Source organism: Seriola lalandi, unplaced genomic scaffold, assembly GCF_002814215.2.
Source record: "Seriola lalandi dorsalis isolate HSWRI2012SDOR001 ecotype SW California unplaced genomic scaffold, Sedor1 jcf7180002054318, whole genome shotgun sequence".
Taxonomy (NCBI): domain Eukaryota; kingdom Metazoa; phylum Chordata; class Actinopteri; order Carangiformes; family Carangidae; genus Seriola; species Seriola lalandi.
In genome coordinates, this window is record NW_019524871.1 from 287666 (window position 1) to 306081 (window position 18416).

Sequence of the window (18416 nt, forward strand, 5' to 3'; positions counted from 1 at the left end):
GAGTTCATTCTGGGAAATGTAAGAAATCACAGACTGACGCAGAAATAGATGAGACAAGTTAGTACACAAAGAAAGTGAATTGCAAAATTGATTACAAAATACCTTCAGTGATTCACCGCTCTGGAGGATTTCTTTTCAGCTTACCACGTCTCTACATGACTGCTGTTTCTCAGACAAAATTCCTCAGCCTTCTGCCGACGCCTTTGCAGACTCAGGAGCTTGTCGACTTCAATCAAAAGAGAACTGAACACTTTGCTCTTCTCTTTACTGACTGCCACAGCACTCACCACTGTCTTGCTCACCGACCTTTGGCTTTGATGCAGTTCAGCTGAGAGGAACGTCTCAAGGACAGCCATGCTTTAGGGCATCTTCTCATTAGTCCTGGTCAGAACGTCAAGAGTTTGAATGATTCATTTCTTAAGTTTTTCTGTGATTCTTGTTTCAGGCTTTCACAGCTGGTTTTTCCTCACAACGTGGGGGTGGGATACAGGGAGCAGATGCCACTGCTCCCCACCTTTTAGACATGTATTGTGCCTCACTGCACTGTTTTCTACACTTTATACTCTTGGTCTTCTTTCATGCTCTCCTTTCTCTTTGCCTTGGTCGGCTTCAGTGCCTCTCCCAATAACAATCAGTTTGTTTTGTATTTAAATATGTAACTTAATGAAGAGGACCCTTAAGAAGCAACGATGATTTAGTAAAAATTAAGTTTAAGCTTCTGAAGATTTAGAATTATTTTGTATCGTTGACGATAACTTTTGCTAATTTAATTCACTGTTATAGAATTAATAAATATCATATCTGTGTTTTCAATTCCAAAAGCCAACAAATAAAACTCTAACCTTTGATTCTAGTTGTATAAAACGTATTTCACAGTAAGTTAGAGCGATCAGGGCACAGCCGTAAAATACAACAGTGGAAATGATCAGCAACTAAAGTAAAAAAAAAAAAAAAATCACATTTTTCAACACCAAATGAAATGTGGGGAAAAAGACAAGAAGATATAAGGAGGTCATAGTTGATGGTGAGCCAAAACAAGCCAGGTTTTCTTCAAACAGAACAGGGGAGAGAACGGAGAAGACAAATGCTGCTGAGAGAACAGTGGCAGGGCTGTCAGAGGAGGAACAGCAGGATCGCTGCCCTCTGTCAGAGTCTACAGGGTCTAAATAACGAAAAAGCAAAGATGTCCACCCAAGTTTCAACTGCTCAGGGCCTTTGAAACTGAGTGAGTGAGAGGGGTGATGGAAGAGAAGATAGAGGGATTGCAGATGGGAAAACTGTGGAGTAAAGAGAGCAAACTGCAGAGCAGGAAGCTGTCAAATTCTTTCTCTGAGTGTCAGGTCCTCACAGACCACAGAGGTACATAATTAAAGCAGAGATCCAACTGAAAGGTCTAATGAAGAGGTAATGTATGATGATGTAAAACCCTGTAGCATTAATTCTACTTAATGATTAGATTTTTATGAATAGTTATGAATAGTGCAGAAGTGTTCATGGTGGTTGCAGTTAGAAATGTGAGGAGGTAGGACGTGGAGATGGGAACTGACTTGCAACTTCAATGTGTATAAGGTTTTATATCAAAAACAGGATATGACCTAGAAAATTTTGACAATCCAACTTGAAAAAATTTGTTTCCATGGGATTGTAAAAATCTTGCACAGTGGAAAAAGAAAGATTTGGGTTCACCTGACCTTGAAGTTGCAACTGTTAGCATGTCTGGCTAACTTGCTTTGTAGCAACTGAGTATTACTTTCAAGATCAAGACTACACTAGTTTGTGGGATTATATGATGGTTATGTTGATGATTTTTTGATTACAAGTTTTGGGTGTGTGTTTTAGCAGAGGGGCCTTTAATATACTCAATATAAAAAATGTCTAACTGCTGCTGTAATGTTAAACATTTAAGGTGCTAAGAGGTTTCCCTAATCCCTGATCACATCAGGGATAACTTGATCGAGTATTTTAGTTTCCACTTAGCATCAGTCACCGAGCATCTTGCGTGATTTCTGCACACTGATGGAGTGAGCACGTGATGACCTGCACTCTTTCCTCACAATCTGTCCATACTGTATCTACAGCACTTTAGTCCTATACTCTGTACATCGCTCTGACGTGGGCTCAGTCTGCGGTCTCCACCAGCTGATCCTCTGACCCCTACTGCTGATCAATACTGCCCCATCTGACCACTTCTATTCCTGGCCACCATCCCTGCAGAGTCAGCCCCCTTCCCCCCTGCCCTTCTTTTCCGTTCGCCTCGCTGGGACCAGCCTGGCACAGCGGTGCCCTCTGCCAACTCTGACTCATTTAAAGAGAGACGCTCAGTGACCACACATTGTACACAAGGCCTGGGTATGTTTTTGTGTTACAGTGTTTGCTGTTCCCACACGCAGCCATATGGGAAGAGCTCACAGTATAATTCAACATAAAGCAAAATTCACACACCTCACAGAAATTAACAGAAGACATGATCAGGGACATTTATGATTTATTTACAAAGCTCCCAGTGTAAAAAGCTGAGTGACCCAAAATGTAATGAGAACAGCATATAAAAAGAGCCAGTCTGACCCATATCCAGTTTAAATATGGGGCGAGTGCATAAAAAGATACAGTCAGTCTGATGGTGTCTTCTTGGCCCAGACTAAAACAGCTGTGCTTTTAAAAGCACATGAAAGTTACTGCACTTTTTCTCTCTCACTCACTCACTCCAACACACACACACACACACACACACACACACACACACACACACACACACACAGATGAAAGAGTTTTAGGAGTCTCCTGTAGTTGCTGGTGTTTGAGGGTTTTCAGGTCCTTTCTGGCATCATTTGCAACCTGAAACAAGAGAGGAGGAGACAAAGAACAAACCTCTTATTGCAATAAAAATAGCACAACACCTATATTGCTGCGTCACCACTTTTCAAACATGAAAAACAAAAACATTGCAAAGCTTTATAGCATTTAAGTCAGAGTCCTTTAGCATTCAGCAGCTGCTCTCAGCTCAAATTGCTAAAATCCCCGCAGATACATGAAGTCCAGCCTGAGTTGGGTATTTATCAGGCATCTCACAGTCACTCCTAGTAATTGCGTTGAAAGTTAACCTAGGACTAACAACACTCTTACCCCAGAGGGTTATTTATGAAGCGTCCTACACTTTCTGTTGGCAAGGAGAAGGACGACTCCTCTGAGAGAGTGTGACATCTCTCTTTTACAAAACTCACAGCGGCAAAGTAGAAATTATGTTTTATGATAATAAGACAATAAGATAATGAGCACAACTTTATTATGTGTAGGTTTTACATGTTTAGGCAAATAACTTGGTTATAGATACGAAAATATGAAGCCAGTATAATCACATGGGGGCTATTTTTAAGTTTTCTCTGCCGCCGAATGTGGTTTCTTGCTGGAAGCGGGTGGTGGTGATTGTCACTTGACAAGAGCTTTGACCATTATTGCGTTTACAAGACAAGGGGGTTATAATACATCTGCTGAGCAGCGCTACGTCTTCAGGGCAGATCGGAGGCTACAGTGAGTCACTATTGGAAAGTAACGAGACGGGTTGGAGCTAGCTGTTTAGTATGCTAACTGCAGTAGAAGAAAAGACATCATAGAGACAAGAGTTAACATTGGTGTTCCTTTCCACCACTGGAGACAGCTCTTGGTGAGTGAGACATGCATTACACAGACACATGTTGAAAATCTTCTGTATGCTGTGGTGCACAACTCCATGAAGAACACTTCTCCTCCAATCCCCCTATCAGCTACACCCCTTCTTAACTGTCTGCCCGACATGTACATCAGTACTAGCTTTTTATTTTTGTCTGTAGTCACATAGTCCTGGGGAATACACCATAACAATATAAAAATATATTTTATAGTGCATATTAGCCTGAGCTATTATTTGAAAGAGCCTAAATAAAAAATAATAAGATATAATACCTTATAAAAACATTTTACCTGCTGTAATTGAGTTGAGACATGAGTCATTATGCAGCTGACATCCAGCCAGGGGGACATGATTGTGTTCAAATAAGTTTTAGTCTCCTGTCCTTCGCCCTGCACATTATCTTTATGACGCGTATAGGCACAAAGTTTTATTTATTGCTGCCAAAACTGTGGCTCTGACTCATCACTGTTGCAAACCTGCATTTTCCCTGTTGTGTAACGTCGTGAGGACATGCAGGGACAGCATTTGTTATCCTGACACAAGGTCAGTCTCAAATATTATTCCGTTCATGTAAAAATGATCGTTCAATAAGCTTATTGTCATCAAGCTATCTCAGAACATCTGTCCTCTCATTGAATCTCTCTTCAAGCTCCTGGCATCTCTTTACAGGAACATTTGTAATAATCACTTCTCGACTTCTGGCACATTCCTACATATAAGCAGAGGTAAGAGTAATTTTCGAAAGGTAAAGTTAAATGATTAATATTTTTAACATGGTTTTCCCACTAAAAAGTGAAAAAAATCTAATATAAAAAATCGGGATCAGGCCTTGTGCCACGCCCACCACCACTACTTGCGCTAAGTTGACCAGTGAAAGAGCAGAGAGTATCACGATGCTACACTCAGCCACAGTGCTGAGTCAGACCCAGACTCAGATGAGGAGTGTCTTCTACCCCAAAATCGGTGACTAGCAGACGTATCAGAATGGGTAGCGGAGTTAGCATCTTCTATTTGTTTATGTTGGGTGGTAGCATGTAACTAGCAATGTCTGACACAACTCTCACTCTCTGTACTGACAAAATGTTGGTTTATTCAGCCCTGCCGCTGTCCCCGAAAGTTGACGGGATTGGTTCCTTAGGTTTGTGACGTATGAAATCCCGTCTGTCTGAATCTGTTTTTATGAGACTGTCATTGGTTCACTGCAGTTCAAGGTGGAAACACTCAGTCATGGTGGTGTGTTTATTTTTGTCATGATATGTCTTGTATTGTAACATATGGATGTTAACAAGGTTAAACATTGGAGGGCGTCTTTAAGAGAGTTGATAAAATCCTTTTACTCCTAGCCCTAAAAGTAGGACCAGAAATGTATCACTGGGATCATTTTGGGCAGTAGTCTGCAGTGATATCTGACTCTGAGACTCTGATCCATCCAGATGAATCTGAAGAGGTAGTTTAATTTACAAGTGAGTTTACACCCAGGGGCTTCATCACACTGCACTGAATACATAATACTATCATGCCACAGCTTTTTCTGTGCTGTAACAGCAAAAACTGGAGCCTAACAGTGAGGCCCATTAGCAGCCTCCGTCATTATTTTCCCCCCACACCGTGGAGGCCTCAGCCTGCCTCCCCAGTCCAGTTAGTTTTTGCCCTACAGCAACACAACATGAAGCAATTCGCTCTGAATATCCACCCAGGACATTTTCAGTGCATTACAGAGGCAATCAGCATCAGCAAATAAACTGGGGGAGAGTGTCACTGAGCGACAGAGCAGTGGAGAGAAAGTAGAGTCAGAGACCGGGCGAGAACGACGGATGGATAAAAAGAAAAAGAGAGAGAGCCAGATGGAGAATAAGAAGGAGAGCTGTTATCATGTTACAGGCGGCCACAGAGCCGGTCAAGGTGCTGAATGGGCAATAAAAGGACAGCATAATGGAGTTGTAATGGCAGGAGAGTGGACATTCCATAAGGCTGACCCAGGGTCAGTGTTAGAGGGAAGAAGATGAGGCCCCCGCTGTGTCAACAGCAGGGGGGCTCTCAGAGGACCTGATGTTAATATACTGCAGCACAGATTAGTTATTAGATGTAGACACATTATGTCACGGCCAGTGATTACGAGGAGGTATGATTAGTTCTACTGGTGGGGTTTAATGTGTGTGTGTGAGTGTGCGTGTGTTTGATGACTCGAGGAACCATATTGTTTTCTACAAAATCGTCTTTGCAGGTGGACGTCTATTTAACACACACAGCACCCCTGAGTGCACAATGTGAAGCAGGAGGGCTTGTTTCTCCTCTTTTGTTTCAAGTAGTCGCTTTGCAGAGAAAATGATTATGCTCTAAACATATAATCAGTACTGTTTCATCTCACCTTGTATCACCATGCAGCACAGTTGGTAGATCTGGGTACTATCAGCGCCAGGATTAAATTATAATTCCAGTTTACAGCAACCTGGGTCTTATTTTTTTGCTTTGGCGATCATTTGTATCAGTAGTAATAAAATTGTACTCATCAGGATACCTGCTGAGAGCTGTGGAAACTGGAAACTGGAAATCAGATGGGGCAAAGAAAATCAGGCAGATTTTAAATAGAACACACGTTTGAGAAGCATTTGAGCAAATGGAAAAGAATGGATTTCTCAAAGTGAAGGCACTAAAAACAATTTTCTCAATGAAATTGTTTTGAGCAGCACATGAAAACAACATTTTCTGCCAAAGTTGGAACAGTCTGGGTTGTTTGATGTGAGAGATTTGGTGTGTTTTTTAGTTACTTTTTGTTTTATCTGTGCACTTCTCACTGATTTAATCTGGACATAAATGAAATAGAAAACAGGTTGAGCTACATATTTCTGTGCACTAGTGCTGGGTTTCTGGACTTAGTACCGCTTCAGTCAAAGTCGGTTGACAGTTGTGCTGTGGTTTGTTTACTTTTCCAGGTCACTGTCAATCAAATGTGATTGGACCACACCCACACAGTCCTGATAAAGCAGATTAGCTTTAGTTTATGAGAATAAACTCTTGAAAATATTTATGGATTTTTTTAATCCAAATTTTAACACTGATTTATGCTTATTTAGTAATTCATAGTTAATATAAAAAAACAATGTAACATTTGAAGTTTTCAGAGGCCTTAGTATACAGTTTAACTTCCTTCAGAGCTTATTAACAGTGATGTAGCAGTGAGGTGAATTACTGTTTTGCAGTTCCCCAAGCGCTTCCTGCAGGAGGTGAGAGAACAGGAGGAAAACAAAGTAAAAAGCCCTCTTCTACAAAGTATCGACTTGACAATGAATGTAGATACAAAAAAGGATGTTTTTAGACATCTGTATTTCATAGAGGAGCAGCATTTCTTCATTTGCTTTTCAACTTGAACACTGAAAATCCAGCAGAAGTGCCAAATACTGCAGTTCCTCGGATGACCACTGGAGTCTGGCTCCAACAGTGAGTCAACCCCCATAGACTCCCATGTTAAAACAGCCAACTTTACAGTAGAAACAAACATGTTTACAGCCTGGTACAAAAACTGTTTTGGTCTCTATAGCCAATTTCCTCCTTCATGACAACTGAACGTTTATTTAACTCACCAGTTTGAATTTTATTAAGGCTTAAAATATATGCATAACTGAGGGTGTGCCGCTATAAGTGACACAAACTGGTAATCACCGAAGTCTCTCTCCACACAAGCCCCACCTCTTTGCCCATTTTGGGATTAGCTGGGAGTTAGGCGGAGTCAGGTACTGCCAAGATGGCGACAGTAGAGCAGTTCACTCTGAGCTTCAAAACACCTCTTCAGAAACCTATAGATGATGTCACAGAGGCTATGTCTATCTTTATACACAGTCTATGAGGTAAAGTGACTGAGGCACGCTACATTTCAAATCATTGCCTTTAAATGTTCAGCGTCAAATTGACACTGAAAAGTGGAAAAAAATAAAAAGGGACCAATTCCCATTCCTTCTTCTATTTTCCCACCATCCCATCTAGTCTCTTAAAATACACACTACTTACAGTAAAAGCATCCTCGCTGGTCAGTGTGGCCTCATTCTTCTTTACACACATGCTTGAGGCGACACAGTCTGACACTGTGTGTGTTTCTGCTAAAAGGTTACTGTTGATAAAAGGCACATGACGAGTGTTGTTTTCTGGAAGTAACACCTTTTTAAAGTGCATAGTAAGGCTTTGATGGCTTATGACTCAGGCAATTAGAGTTGAGGAGTGTTACTCTAATAGGCTATTATGCATCATTTATAATTAGATATAAGACTTGATGATACATGAGGGAGATATTACAGGGACCCGGCACTAATTATAAATAGGGAACTTTTTCATTTATATAATTATATCCAAATATTATAAATTTCCAAACTTAACATTTAAAAATTTTAGTTACATTGAGGTTTATGTTCAGTCCTAATAAAGAAGTACAGTCAGTAGAAAATGCTGTGTGGCATCTGTCAGACCGTGCTCAGATTCAGTCAGCAGCCTCAGGTTTCTCAGCTCCAGTCCTCCTTGCTCTGCTGTCAGACAACTGTGTCGAGCAATACTGCAGCGTTCTTCAAAAAGGAAGGCCTCTAGTTCTTTAACGGATGAAGGAAGTGAGTCCAGAAACAATGATGCTACTGGTAACCTCTGAAATGAAATAGTAAACAACTGATCAAAAAATACCAAACAGCCGGGCCACACATTGTGCTGGCAAAAATCTAAAAAATGATCACCTTCAACATGCAGCTTTGCTTTTGCAACAAAAAGATAGGTGCAATAGCATATGTACGGTGGCCCTGAGAGGTCAATGCACTGCAGCTTAAGAAAACACATGCAAACAGACAAAACACAAGCAAATTCAGAAAAGCGATGCAAGTAGCACAAAGGTGATGAACCCAGCTGGGATGCACCTGCACGGATGTGTTGTTATACATTCACACTTACCGTTGAATCCTTTTAACTTCAGAAGTCAAAAAGCATTGAAACACAAGTACGTTCCAGCTGGGTTCATCACTTTTTTGTGTCCCCTGTGTCTGTGCTATTTGCAGCACGTTTGTAATATTTGGTTTTGTGTTGTGTGTATTTGCAGCTCACGTGTTGTCAAATTGATGAGGATGTTTTCTGAATTTGCTTGTGTTTTGTCTAATAAATTAAAAGGAGCACAATCACCGTTACAAAGACCAAGTTCGATTTGAAAAGTGAAATGAAACAGACTTACACAAAAGGAATAGATATTCTTTACCCCTGTGTCTCCTCTGGAACTCCATCATCAAACTCTGTGACTTTTAGTCTGATAAATATGATGTGTTACAATATGAAACACAACCTTAAACCTTATTAAAACTCACTCGAGCACTGTGTGGAAAAGTTAAGCCTGCATTCAGCAGGGTGGGTGGTGACTGACAAGCTCTTCCCTTAAGGCTCACTGTAGTGGAGCACACTCGCTGCTGGGATCGTTCAGCACTACAAACCTGTATGCTTGACTGGACTCGGCTGCTGCTGCTACCAGCACCCATACAAACTGACACGTTTCTGTGCATGTCAAACAGCTGGCAGTATGACAAAGAGTATCCAAGTCTGGCTGTTGCAGTTTGATAAACTCACACACCTGAAGAGCATAACCTTCACATACCCCAGCACTTCTTCATACATGCTAACCCTTGGCTGTCATACTTATGCTGACATCACTCAACTTTCCATTTCACCGTCTGCTAATGACAAGAATCAAGTACTACTAGATATCAGGTTGGGGTTGTAGAGACTCAAAGAACATAGTGAAGTAAAATGTAAAAAATGACCAAATTCAGGGTTGTTACTGATGTCGATCTGAACTTTAACAGCATCACTGCCAAGAACCTCTGCTGAAGATCAGAGGTTTTATGGTTCCCTGTCCTCATCTGACTATGAAAACTCAGAATGCTGATTATGAATGAGCTGTTTTACTGCATTTCCCTTTTAATTGGTTTTCCTATTACAGCCACTCATGGACTGCAGCTCATTTAGAGTTATCCTCAGAAACCTGCGTTGGCTACCTTTTACTTTCAGTATTCAAGATCCTCTTCGTTGCACCACATCTCAGACGTGCTTTTGGTTTAAACCCTTAAGGCACATATGTCCTTCATCTTCCTAGAGCTTTCTCCAAATCTGGTGAGAACATTAGGCATTTATGCACCTGAAACAGGCTCTATTAAAATGCCTCATATGTCTCACATTTTCTCCAAGAGAGCAGTTTCAAAGGCTCAAATGTGTTCTTTTTGATTCTCTGTATGAAGAGTTTGAGTTTCTCCCCTCTTGACTGAGCTTTACACCATAAAAGGCTGGTTTGTATGTATTTTGTTTTGTCTTATGTTGAAGTTATGTTCTATTAAAATGACCATTTTCATGCCTCCGTACCAGCGACAGCCAGAGCCAGGGGCATATTGTTTTCGGGGTGTCTGTCCAATTCTTGTGGACATGATATCTCAGCAATGCCTTGACAGAACTTCTTCAAATTTGGCTCAAACATTCACTAAGAACCAAGGATGAAATTATTAGATTTTGTTGGTCAAAGGTCAAAGGTCATGCTGTCCTCACAAAAGACAGTTTTGGCCTTGTGAACGCAACATCTCCAGAGCTCCTCAAAGGAATCCCTTCGGATTTTGCACAAATGTTCACTTGGACTCAAAGACGAACGGATTAGACTTTGACTCTGACTCCAGGTCAGTGTGACCTCACAAAATACTTTTTAAAGACTTTTATGACAAAATTTCAAACAAATGGTTCATATTTTATATGACTCTGGATAAACAGGGATGCAACCTGAAACTAGTCTGAGTGGCGGAGGCAGACAACCATGAGGCTGTAATTTTAGTTAATTTTGTTCTCATAAAGTGCTGTCAGCATTGTTGTCCATGTACATCATGTTTCTGTAGCCTGTGTTCTGCTCAGTGCTTTATTGTCCTTCAGTGTGCTTTGAGCTGCATTTGTATCACAGTTCTTTAACTTCAAGGAGAACATGATTTTACATTTAAGGGCAGTGTTAATCCTGACCAACACATGGAAGATTAGAGCTTACTTCAATTAAACAATTCTGGACTCTTACAGAGGGAGAGAAAGAAATGAAAGGGTTGACCTTTGACCTGCAGCAGCCAGGTGCACTATCATCTCTGCTAATCTGTCTGACCTGTGTGTCTGTGCTGGACAGCCAAGGTCAGCTTCGCTTTCATCAGCCTGCCACAGTCAAACTGTCTGACAGACACACAATATAGACATATACCAGAGAGCGAGGGAGGACCTCTGCATCACTGAAAGCTACTGGAAAAGGTTTTATAAGCAATACTTTTATCTATTTGGGGTTTATAACACCTTGATTAATAATGCCTTTTAATTCTTTATCTTTATCCAAGAGCATGGATCTAGGGTTGGCGATGTCAGTCGGTCAGTTGGTCCAGAGTCTGAAATGCAGTCTATACACTACTGGACAGACTGGCACCAAACATTGTATAGACATTCATGGTTCCCAAAAGATGAATCCTCACTGACTTTGATGATCATCTAACTTTTCCTCTCTAGCGCCACCATGAGGTTGACATTTTTAACATTTGTGAGAATAAACCTGGATCTATAATTCTGCTTAAAGTCACTTTGTTTTCCCCTTCATGTTTCTGATGCCGGTGGAGTTTGTTGAGAATGAAGACAACATTAAAGTGATAGTTTGGGTTATTAAATTTGGGGTTGCTTAGCTCTGTCTGACTCCAACAGCTGATCATCAGAGTAATTCGGTGCATGCTGTAGGTGCCCTTGTACATTGTAATACGGTTGTTCAACGCTTCACAAACTGTAGTTCCAAAGGAAAGGGCTGTTTGACAGCAAGATAAAGAGGGGGAAATATTCCAAATAAAGACCACACTTCAACTGATATAAGTTTAAGACATTTTTTTAGTGGCTACCCCATGTTTTTTTGGTGGCCCTACCCACAGCTGTGCATCGCTCAGCTTCTGTGCCAGGACTCTGGCTGCTTCTCTAAAATCTCAGAAATGAGATACAGCAATGACCTAAATGTAACTACAGTTCTATAAATCTAAGTGTGGCTCACCATGGCGCTGCATCACAGAGTAAATGAAAGAATGTAAAAACAGCCTCTGTGGGGAATATAAACACAACTATAACTCAAAACCTACGCGTCATGTACCTACAGCAGGCAGCAGGACCCCTGTTGACCCCTTGCATTGATTATAAATTCAGCTTAACTGTTGTTAGCTCAGAGTTTAACCTCAAAGGCTGCACACTCATAGGCTGCCACTATATTGTGAGTTTGCCATTTTGTAGTGCTGTCTGAATGTATAGTGAGAGTAAGTACAGTATAGTATGCTGCAATGCATCGTGAAAAGTAGTGTACAACCAATGGTCACTAACAAAGCAACATACACCACCGTTCATTGAGCTCGAGCTGAAAGAAAGAAAAACCAAGAAATGGTTTTCATCTTGTTTTTGATCTTTTGATATATGGTTACTTTGATACTGATCTATTAACAATGGTCCTTCACAAATTTCACAGAGAAATTCAAATCTAACTACGCTGCTGATAATGAGTGGATGTAATGTTCATTTCCGTACTCAGTAAGATGTCATTGGGAGGGCGACCTCCTCATGTTTTGGTGCTTAAGTTGCATCAGATTTCATCTTTAAGAATGTATGCAAATCTGGCTGTGACATTAACGCCCTCAGAGAGAGGACTCTGCTCATCCCTGCTCGAACCATTTACATGCACACACTGCAATCATAGCTACTGCTCTAGGTACTTGTTCGATATCTTTATGTTAATTTAAGGAGAATGGTGAACTGAGTGAAGTCTCGATAAAAATCCCCCTACCCTGCAACTCATTACCAAATAATGAGACTGACCTATAATTTACATGATATGTGCTAATAGGTTTTCATTTATAGCACATTAGTCAGCTTCCCTCTCACTTAGCAGACTTACTGATCAAAGTAGCGTGATGATTGTTTGGTACTGTAGTTTTAATAGGCTTCAGTCTTGTTTTGGTCAGAACAGAAGAAGTGAGGCAAACAAAGAAACACTGTGGAGCTCACAGGCTTCAACAACAGCTGACTCCTGCTGGATTTATTGATGTGCAAAAATAAATTTACACATGATGACATACCCACACACACACACACACACACACACACACACACACAAAGAGAGAGAGAGACGTAGGGATACAGAAACATTTGCACACGAAACCCCCTGAAGTCAGCACATTTCTAGATGCTAAACAAGCCTGAGAGCTGCTTAGCCATGCTGGTCAGGCTTCAGGCATTACCAGTGCACATAACATGACCACCCACCCACCCCCACACACACACACAAACACACACACACACACACTCACATACACATTCAGGGCTGTAAACATTAGCAATATTTTCCCATTTCCTCTGCAGGGCAGACAGGAGAGCAGTAGATCTTCAGGGGGGGCTGAGCCCTTCACTGGTAATAATCTCCTTTACACTTCACACTGCCAGGGAGATGAATCATGGTGGATGGGGTCACTGTGTGCGAGAGAGGGAAGGGGGCCCTGACAGGCCATGCAAAGGCTGGCTGTTATGGTCTGTCAGTGTGTGTGTGTGTGTGTGTGTGTGTGTGTGTGTGTGTGTGTGTGTGTGTGTGGAATCAGAGGGGCAGAGGGAGGTCAGGGATCTAGTTCAGATATTGTCAGCAGAGAACAGTTGCAGAGCTGTTTTCAATGATGCAGGTTACATGGATTCACAGAGGTTTATTTATAACCACCACCTTTTCAGGCTGACGCAAACATTGTTCCTTTGGTCCAGTTTAGAGGATATACTAAGACTATGAAACTTTTGAAAATTTTAAAACAAATATATTGATCTCCCTTATTGAAATGCATTTATACACAATAGAAGTTTACTCCCGGCTGCTTACATAATTATGTTTACATGACTGTATGTATCGTTGCAGTCGTGGTCTCTGCCACCCACACACACTTCCCTTTTTCTAAAACAGATGATATACAAAAACTATTGACTATCTCTTGGGAACAGAACTAGTCCGACTTGCTGAAAAGAATAGATTGACATTTCGGGAAATATGTTTATTTGCTTTTTTGTGAGTTAGATGAGAATATTGATACCACTCTCATATCTGCTCAGTAGCCTTACATCATTGCATGTTTTGTTGCTGTAATTCTTTAGTTTAGTTTATTTATTTAATAAGGGTGATGCAATTTAATATAGTTTACTTCAATACAATGCATGAAACTAATAAACAGAGTTTATTGTTTGTTGTTTATTGCTAATTTTCAACTCTTGTCCCTAGTTGGGCTTTTACGTATACAGTGTAATTAAAAAAGCCAGTTTACATTATCATAAAACCACAATACACTACAGATATTAACGTAGAATAAAATACTGTATTGAAATGCATTGATTGTGATGTATAATGTATTTGCATGGTCTCTGCAACCCACACACAAACAGAACAGGGGCTAAAATTACATGTGCAATATATTAACCATTTAGTGGGAATAGGACTAATCTGCTGAAACTCATGGCTGTTCGAACTAGAAGTACAATAGGATTCCTGGGGATTGGACTTTAAAGTTCACCTGAGAGCTCAATATTAATTAATATCAATTAACATCATTATTACTGTTTTCTTACTCCCAATTTTAACTACATGGGTCATTCAATAAGTTTTGCTCTGCTGCTGTCAGAATATTTAGTGTATGACTGAAATGCAACCAGGTTCATTTTATATAAAAATGAATTTGTACTGCAGATGTCTTTATGTGCAGATGCATATTTGTGCATTCATGTGTGTCTGAATCGACGACTTCATATAAACCTTTTAAAAATGTGCACACATGCCAAGATTTGGCCTCAAGGTCTTTTGATTTTACACAAGTCCCAAAGCTTTCTAACTTCATCAAAGTTTTTTATCCAAGCTTTAACTAACCACACGAGTAATGTTAACTCAAATCACACTGAGCTCCTCCTCTGCTCAGTATTCTCTCATGGCTTCATCTGAAAAGAATCTGATGAAAAAGAAAAAAGATGAATCGCTTGGTCTCAAAATCACACCTTTTCACATTTTTTAAAATAATTTAAAATAACATAATCTTATTAGTCTTATTCTCCCTGAACAACATCAAACATGCTGTTGGTTTGTTCATGAATAAATAAAGAGGAAGAGTATAATAAACGTGAGCTGTTGCAGTATCAGGTCTCAGAGCTACACTGTGTGACGTTAGCAGTAACCTGACTGATGAGGACATGGCAGCGTGACAGAGACAGAGACACCTGCCACCAAGCTAGTCCCCAGGAGATGCTCACTTCCTACGTAAACCGCTGACTGACTTATGGACAGAAAAAAAAACAAAAAAACAAACACCTGAATTTATGGGGGTGACATCTGTGGTGCAGTGACAGGCCGCAAGTCAAGATCAGAGGCTGAGTTTTTAAGAACTGGTACCTTCATGACTCAAAATGACATCCACAGCATATTTTATAGGAGGTGACATTTTTGCAAAATATTTATGACAGACACATAAAGTGCACTGAAGTACAATTTTAGTACTGTATGAGGTACTTGTACTTCACGAGTATTTACATTTTATGCTACTTTATACTTTTACTCCACTGCACTTGACAGATATTGTAACTAGTTATTTTGTAGATTGATATATCAAAAAATATGATCTTAAAAATATGATTAAACTGTCTCCCTGTATATACAGTGATTTATCCATAGTAGTATTTTCATTACTTCATGGAGGTTTTAGTCGAAATTTAGAGAGATGTTGAATCTTAAAGTCATTTTAAAGCTTGTAGTTTGTGATGCTGTTTCTAAAATTTAGTCTATCCACACTGATTGCAATGGGGCGGCCAAAATAATAAAAACATATGAATGAGAAACAAATGCAGTAATATAATTCAAATAATGCAACATCCTGAAAGGGGACATTCTGGGACACACTTGACCGAGCTTTTTGTAAGTGTTGCTATTGGTACATAGCCAACATTAGCGTTAACAGCTGTTTACTTTCCAGTCTAGAAAAAACGTTTCAAGTTCAGCATCAAACTTCATTCCTTTACTCGCCAGCAGCTGTCTCCAGTGGTGGAAAGCAACACCAATGTTAACTCTTGTCTCTATCATGTTGTTTCTTCCACTGAAGTAAGCACGCTAAACAGCTAGCCCCGGCCAGTCTCGTCACTTTCCGATAGCGACTCACTGCAGCCTCCAGTCTGCTGTGAAGATGTAGCGCTGCTCAGAGGGCGTATTGTAACTTCTTGCATTATAAAGACAACAATGACTGAAGCTCTTGTCAAACTACAATCAACACCACTAGCTCCCGGAGAGAGACCACGTTCGGCAGCAGAGAAAACTTACAAAAAACACCTTTAAGGTAAATTCTGCTGATAATATTATGACTAATTTTGAAAGCAGGACGTGTGCCTGTAATAGAATATTTGACACAGTGGTTTTTCTTGCTGCTGAAGTAAAGTGTCTAACTACTTACAAATGGTCTTAAAATTCATCCTGAAGGGAACATAAATTTCACTGCAACTGAGCCAATACTTGTTGAGATATTTCACTGAAAAGAAAAATTATCAACCTGTCGGTGGCAAAAGAGGAAATATCTGAGAATCACAGGCAGAAGACAAGACGATGCATCAACTTGCTCAATAGTAGTGGGTGGAAGAGTTTGTAGTACGGGTACTCCCGAGTGTTAGTGATTGACAGATAGTAGTCGCAAAAAATAGCACTAGTAGCAATAGCAGTAGTAACAGGTAGATTCACAGGGGAAAAGACTGTCATTAATAACACCTGAAGAGATTGTATAGTATTTGATACAGACAGCTTTTGACAGCGTTCATCAACAACCTGGCTGCTGAAGCCCACTACATCCTTAACTAAGTAGAACGTATTTACCACAAATGTAATATTGTCCTGTGGAAGTGAGAAGGAACAGTCTGCTACTGTGATGGTTGACAGACAGCGGGGGTCTGAGCTCCAACACATTTTGCTTATAATGCCATGGATGTTTCTGGACATTCATACAATCTGAACCTTGATATCAACCTCCCTGCTCTCAAACCTTCGTCACACAGACACGTCTCTGATGGCATCCACACGCTTGACGCCCAGCCTCACTCATTTGAGTGAACTGCTCCTTTAAAAACAACTACAACACGCACACTAATCAGGAATTCCAAGCAGAGAGAAATCAGTGAACAGTAAGAAGTTCAGTCCCTGTTGCCTCCAGTCTGTCTGCCTGTCTGTCTGCCTGTCTGTCTGTCTGCCTGTCTGGCCCTGGTTTCTCCTCCAAAAGCAGCTGCTCACCAATGGCCCACAATCGCTTTGAAGAGATGCCTGCTCATACTGAATTCTGATTTGGTCAGTGCGATACGATTCACTGCCATGTCTGACAGCTGTGTACCAGAGTGAGAAGCTGATGGAGGGGAGGCAGAGGTAGAGAGACGGTCTCTGGGAGGGAGGGATGAGAAAGAAGGAGGTAGAGGCAGATGAACAAAAAAGAGCAAGGTGTGAGGACAGAAAATATTGGACAAATGTGGAGGAGGAGAGGAAAATGGAAAGAGAGGAAAGGGGTGTTCAGAGACGTAAAAGGCAGAGGAGGGGGGAGACGAGGTGAGAACAGAAATGAGAAATGTAGAAAGAGAAAGACAGACTGTTTGAAGCTGCCTGTCTGACATTAAAGCACAGGCTTTATAAGGCAGCTGAGCCTTGACAGGGAGGGGTGGGGTGAGGAGGAGGAGGAGTGAAGGGTCTCTCTGTTAGACCCCGTCTGTGAAGAGAATTGACATAACAAAAAGTACAATCTGCACCACTGGCTTTAAACAGCCATGATTTACCACCGCGCACGGTATGTTCTATATGTTCTGTAACTATGTAGTAATGTGCCGGTGCGTCATTCACAAATTTATGAACACAGCAGATGTTGGCACACACACACAGAGAGAGAGAGAAAAAAAAAACACATTTGTGTGACATTTGAGTTTGAAGTCAAATATCCACATCATTGATTCACTGCTCATCTCGCCAACAAATCACACTCCGGCCTCGCCTGTAGTAAAACACCATATTACTCTGATGCAAATGAGCTGTAGTGGGTGTGAGGCGTGGAGCTAGATGTAGTGTCTTCAGGAAACTCGCCGGCGATACAAGGCGCCACCACTCATGTTGATCTACTCCGCACCAACACGTACATTACCGCTTATGAATGGCCCGGGAGACGAGGCTTTACGGTGGGCTGCAGTGCAACAGCCGCAGGGGCTGGGGGTTCTTTACAGTAAGTAATGATGTGTGTGAGTGAGGGGAGGTGTGTGTGTGTGTGTGTGTGTGTGTGTGTGTGTGTGTGTGTGTGTGTGTTTTCCCACAAAACATGTACTCATACTTGTGAGCACAAACACATACATGCAGAGAGTCCCAGCTGAACGGAGTGGAACGTGTGTGAATACGCACACGTGAGAGAGGGGGTAACGGCGCTGAGGCTGCTGATGAGACGTCAGGGCTGACATGAGAGGTTGATGCTGCTGATCAGCCTGTGATTATTTCAGGGGCTTAAACCTTTGAGCTGCTTGTGTTATTTCCTCAGGGGTTATGTTTGAGAGCATATTGGTGGCGTATGCATCATAGAACGAGTGAAGAGAGTGAAGTGTGTGGGTGAATCTGTGAATTAATAAGAGTTAGAAAAGCAAGACAGCAAGACAAACCAACAACTAGGTTTTCTTCTGAGTCATGAGTCCA

General features: G+C 41.0%; 1 protein-coding gene across 2 annotated transcripts in view; it reads right to left on the reverse strand.

Annotated features, from left to right (window-relative positions):
* Positions 1-2468: 2468 nt before the first annotated feature.
* Positions 2469-18416, reverse strand: part of LOC111655461 (endonuclease V) — a 63451-nt gene continuing 47503 nt past the window's right edge. The window contains exon 8 of one of the 2 annotated variants that reach the window (XM_023406879.2): positions 2469-2835. In XM_023406879.2, the coding sequence (XP_023262647.1) occupies positions 2692-2835 (144 nt within the window). In that variant the 3' untranslated portion in view covers positions 2469-2691. The remainder of the gene's footprint in view (positions 2836-18416) is intronic. The other variant, XM_087174131.1, reaches the window with a different exon arrangement.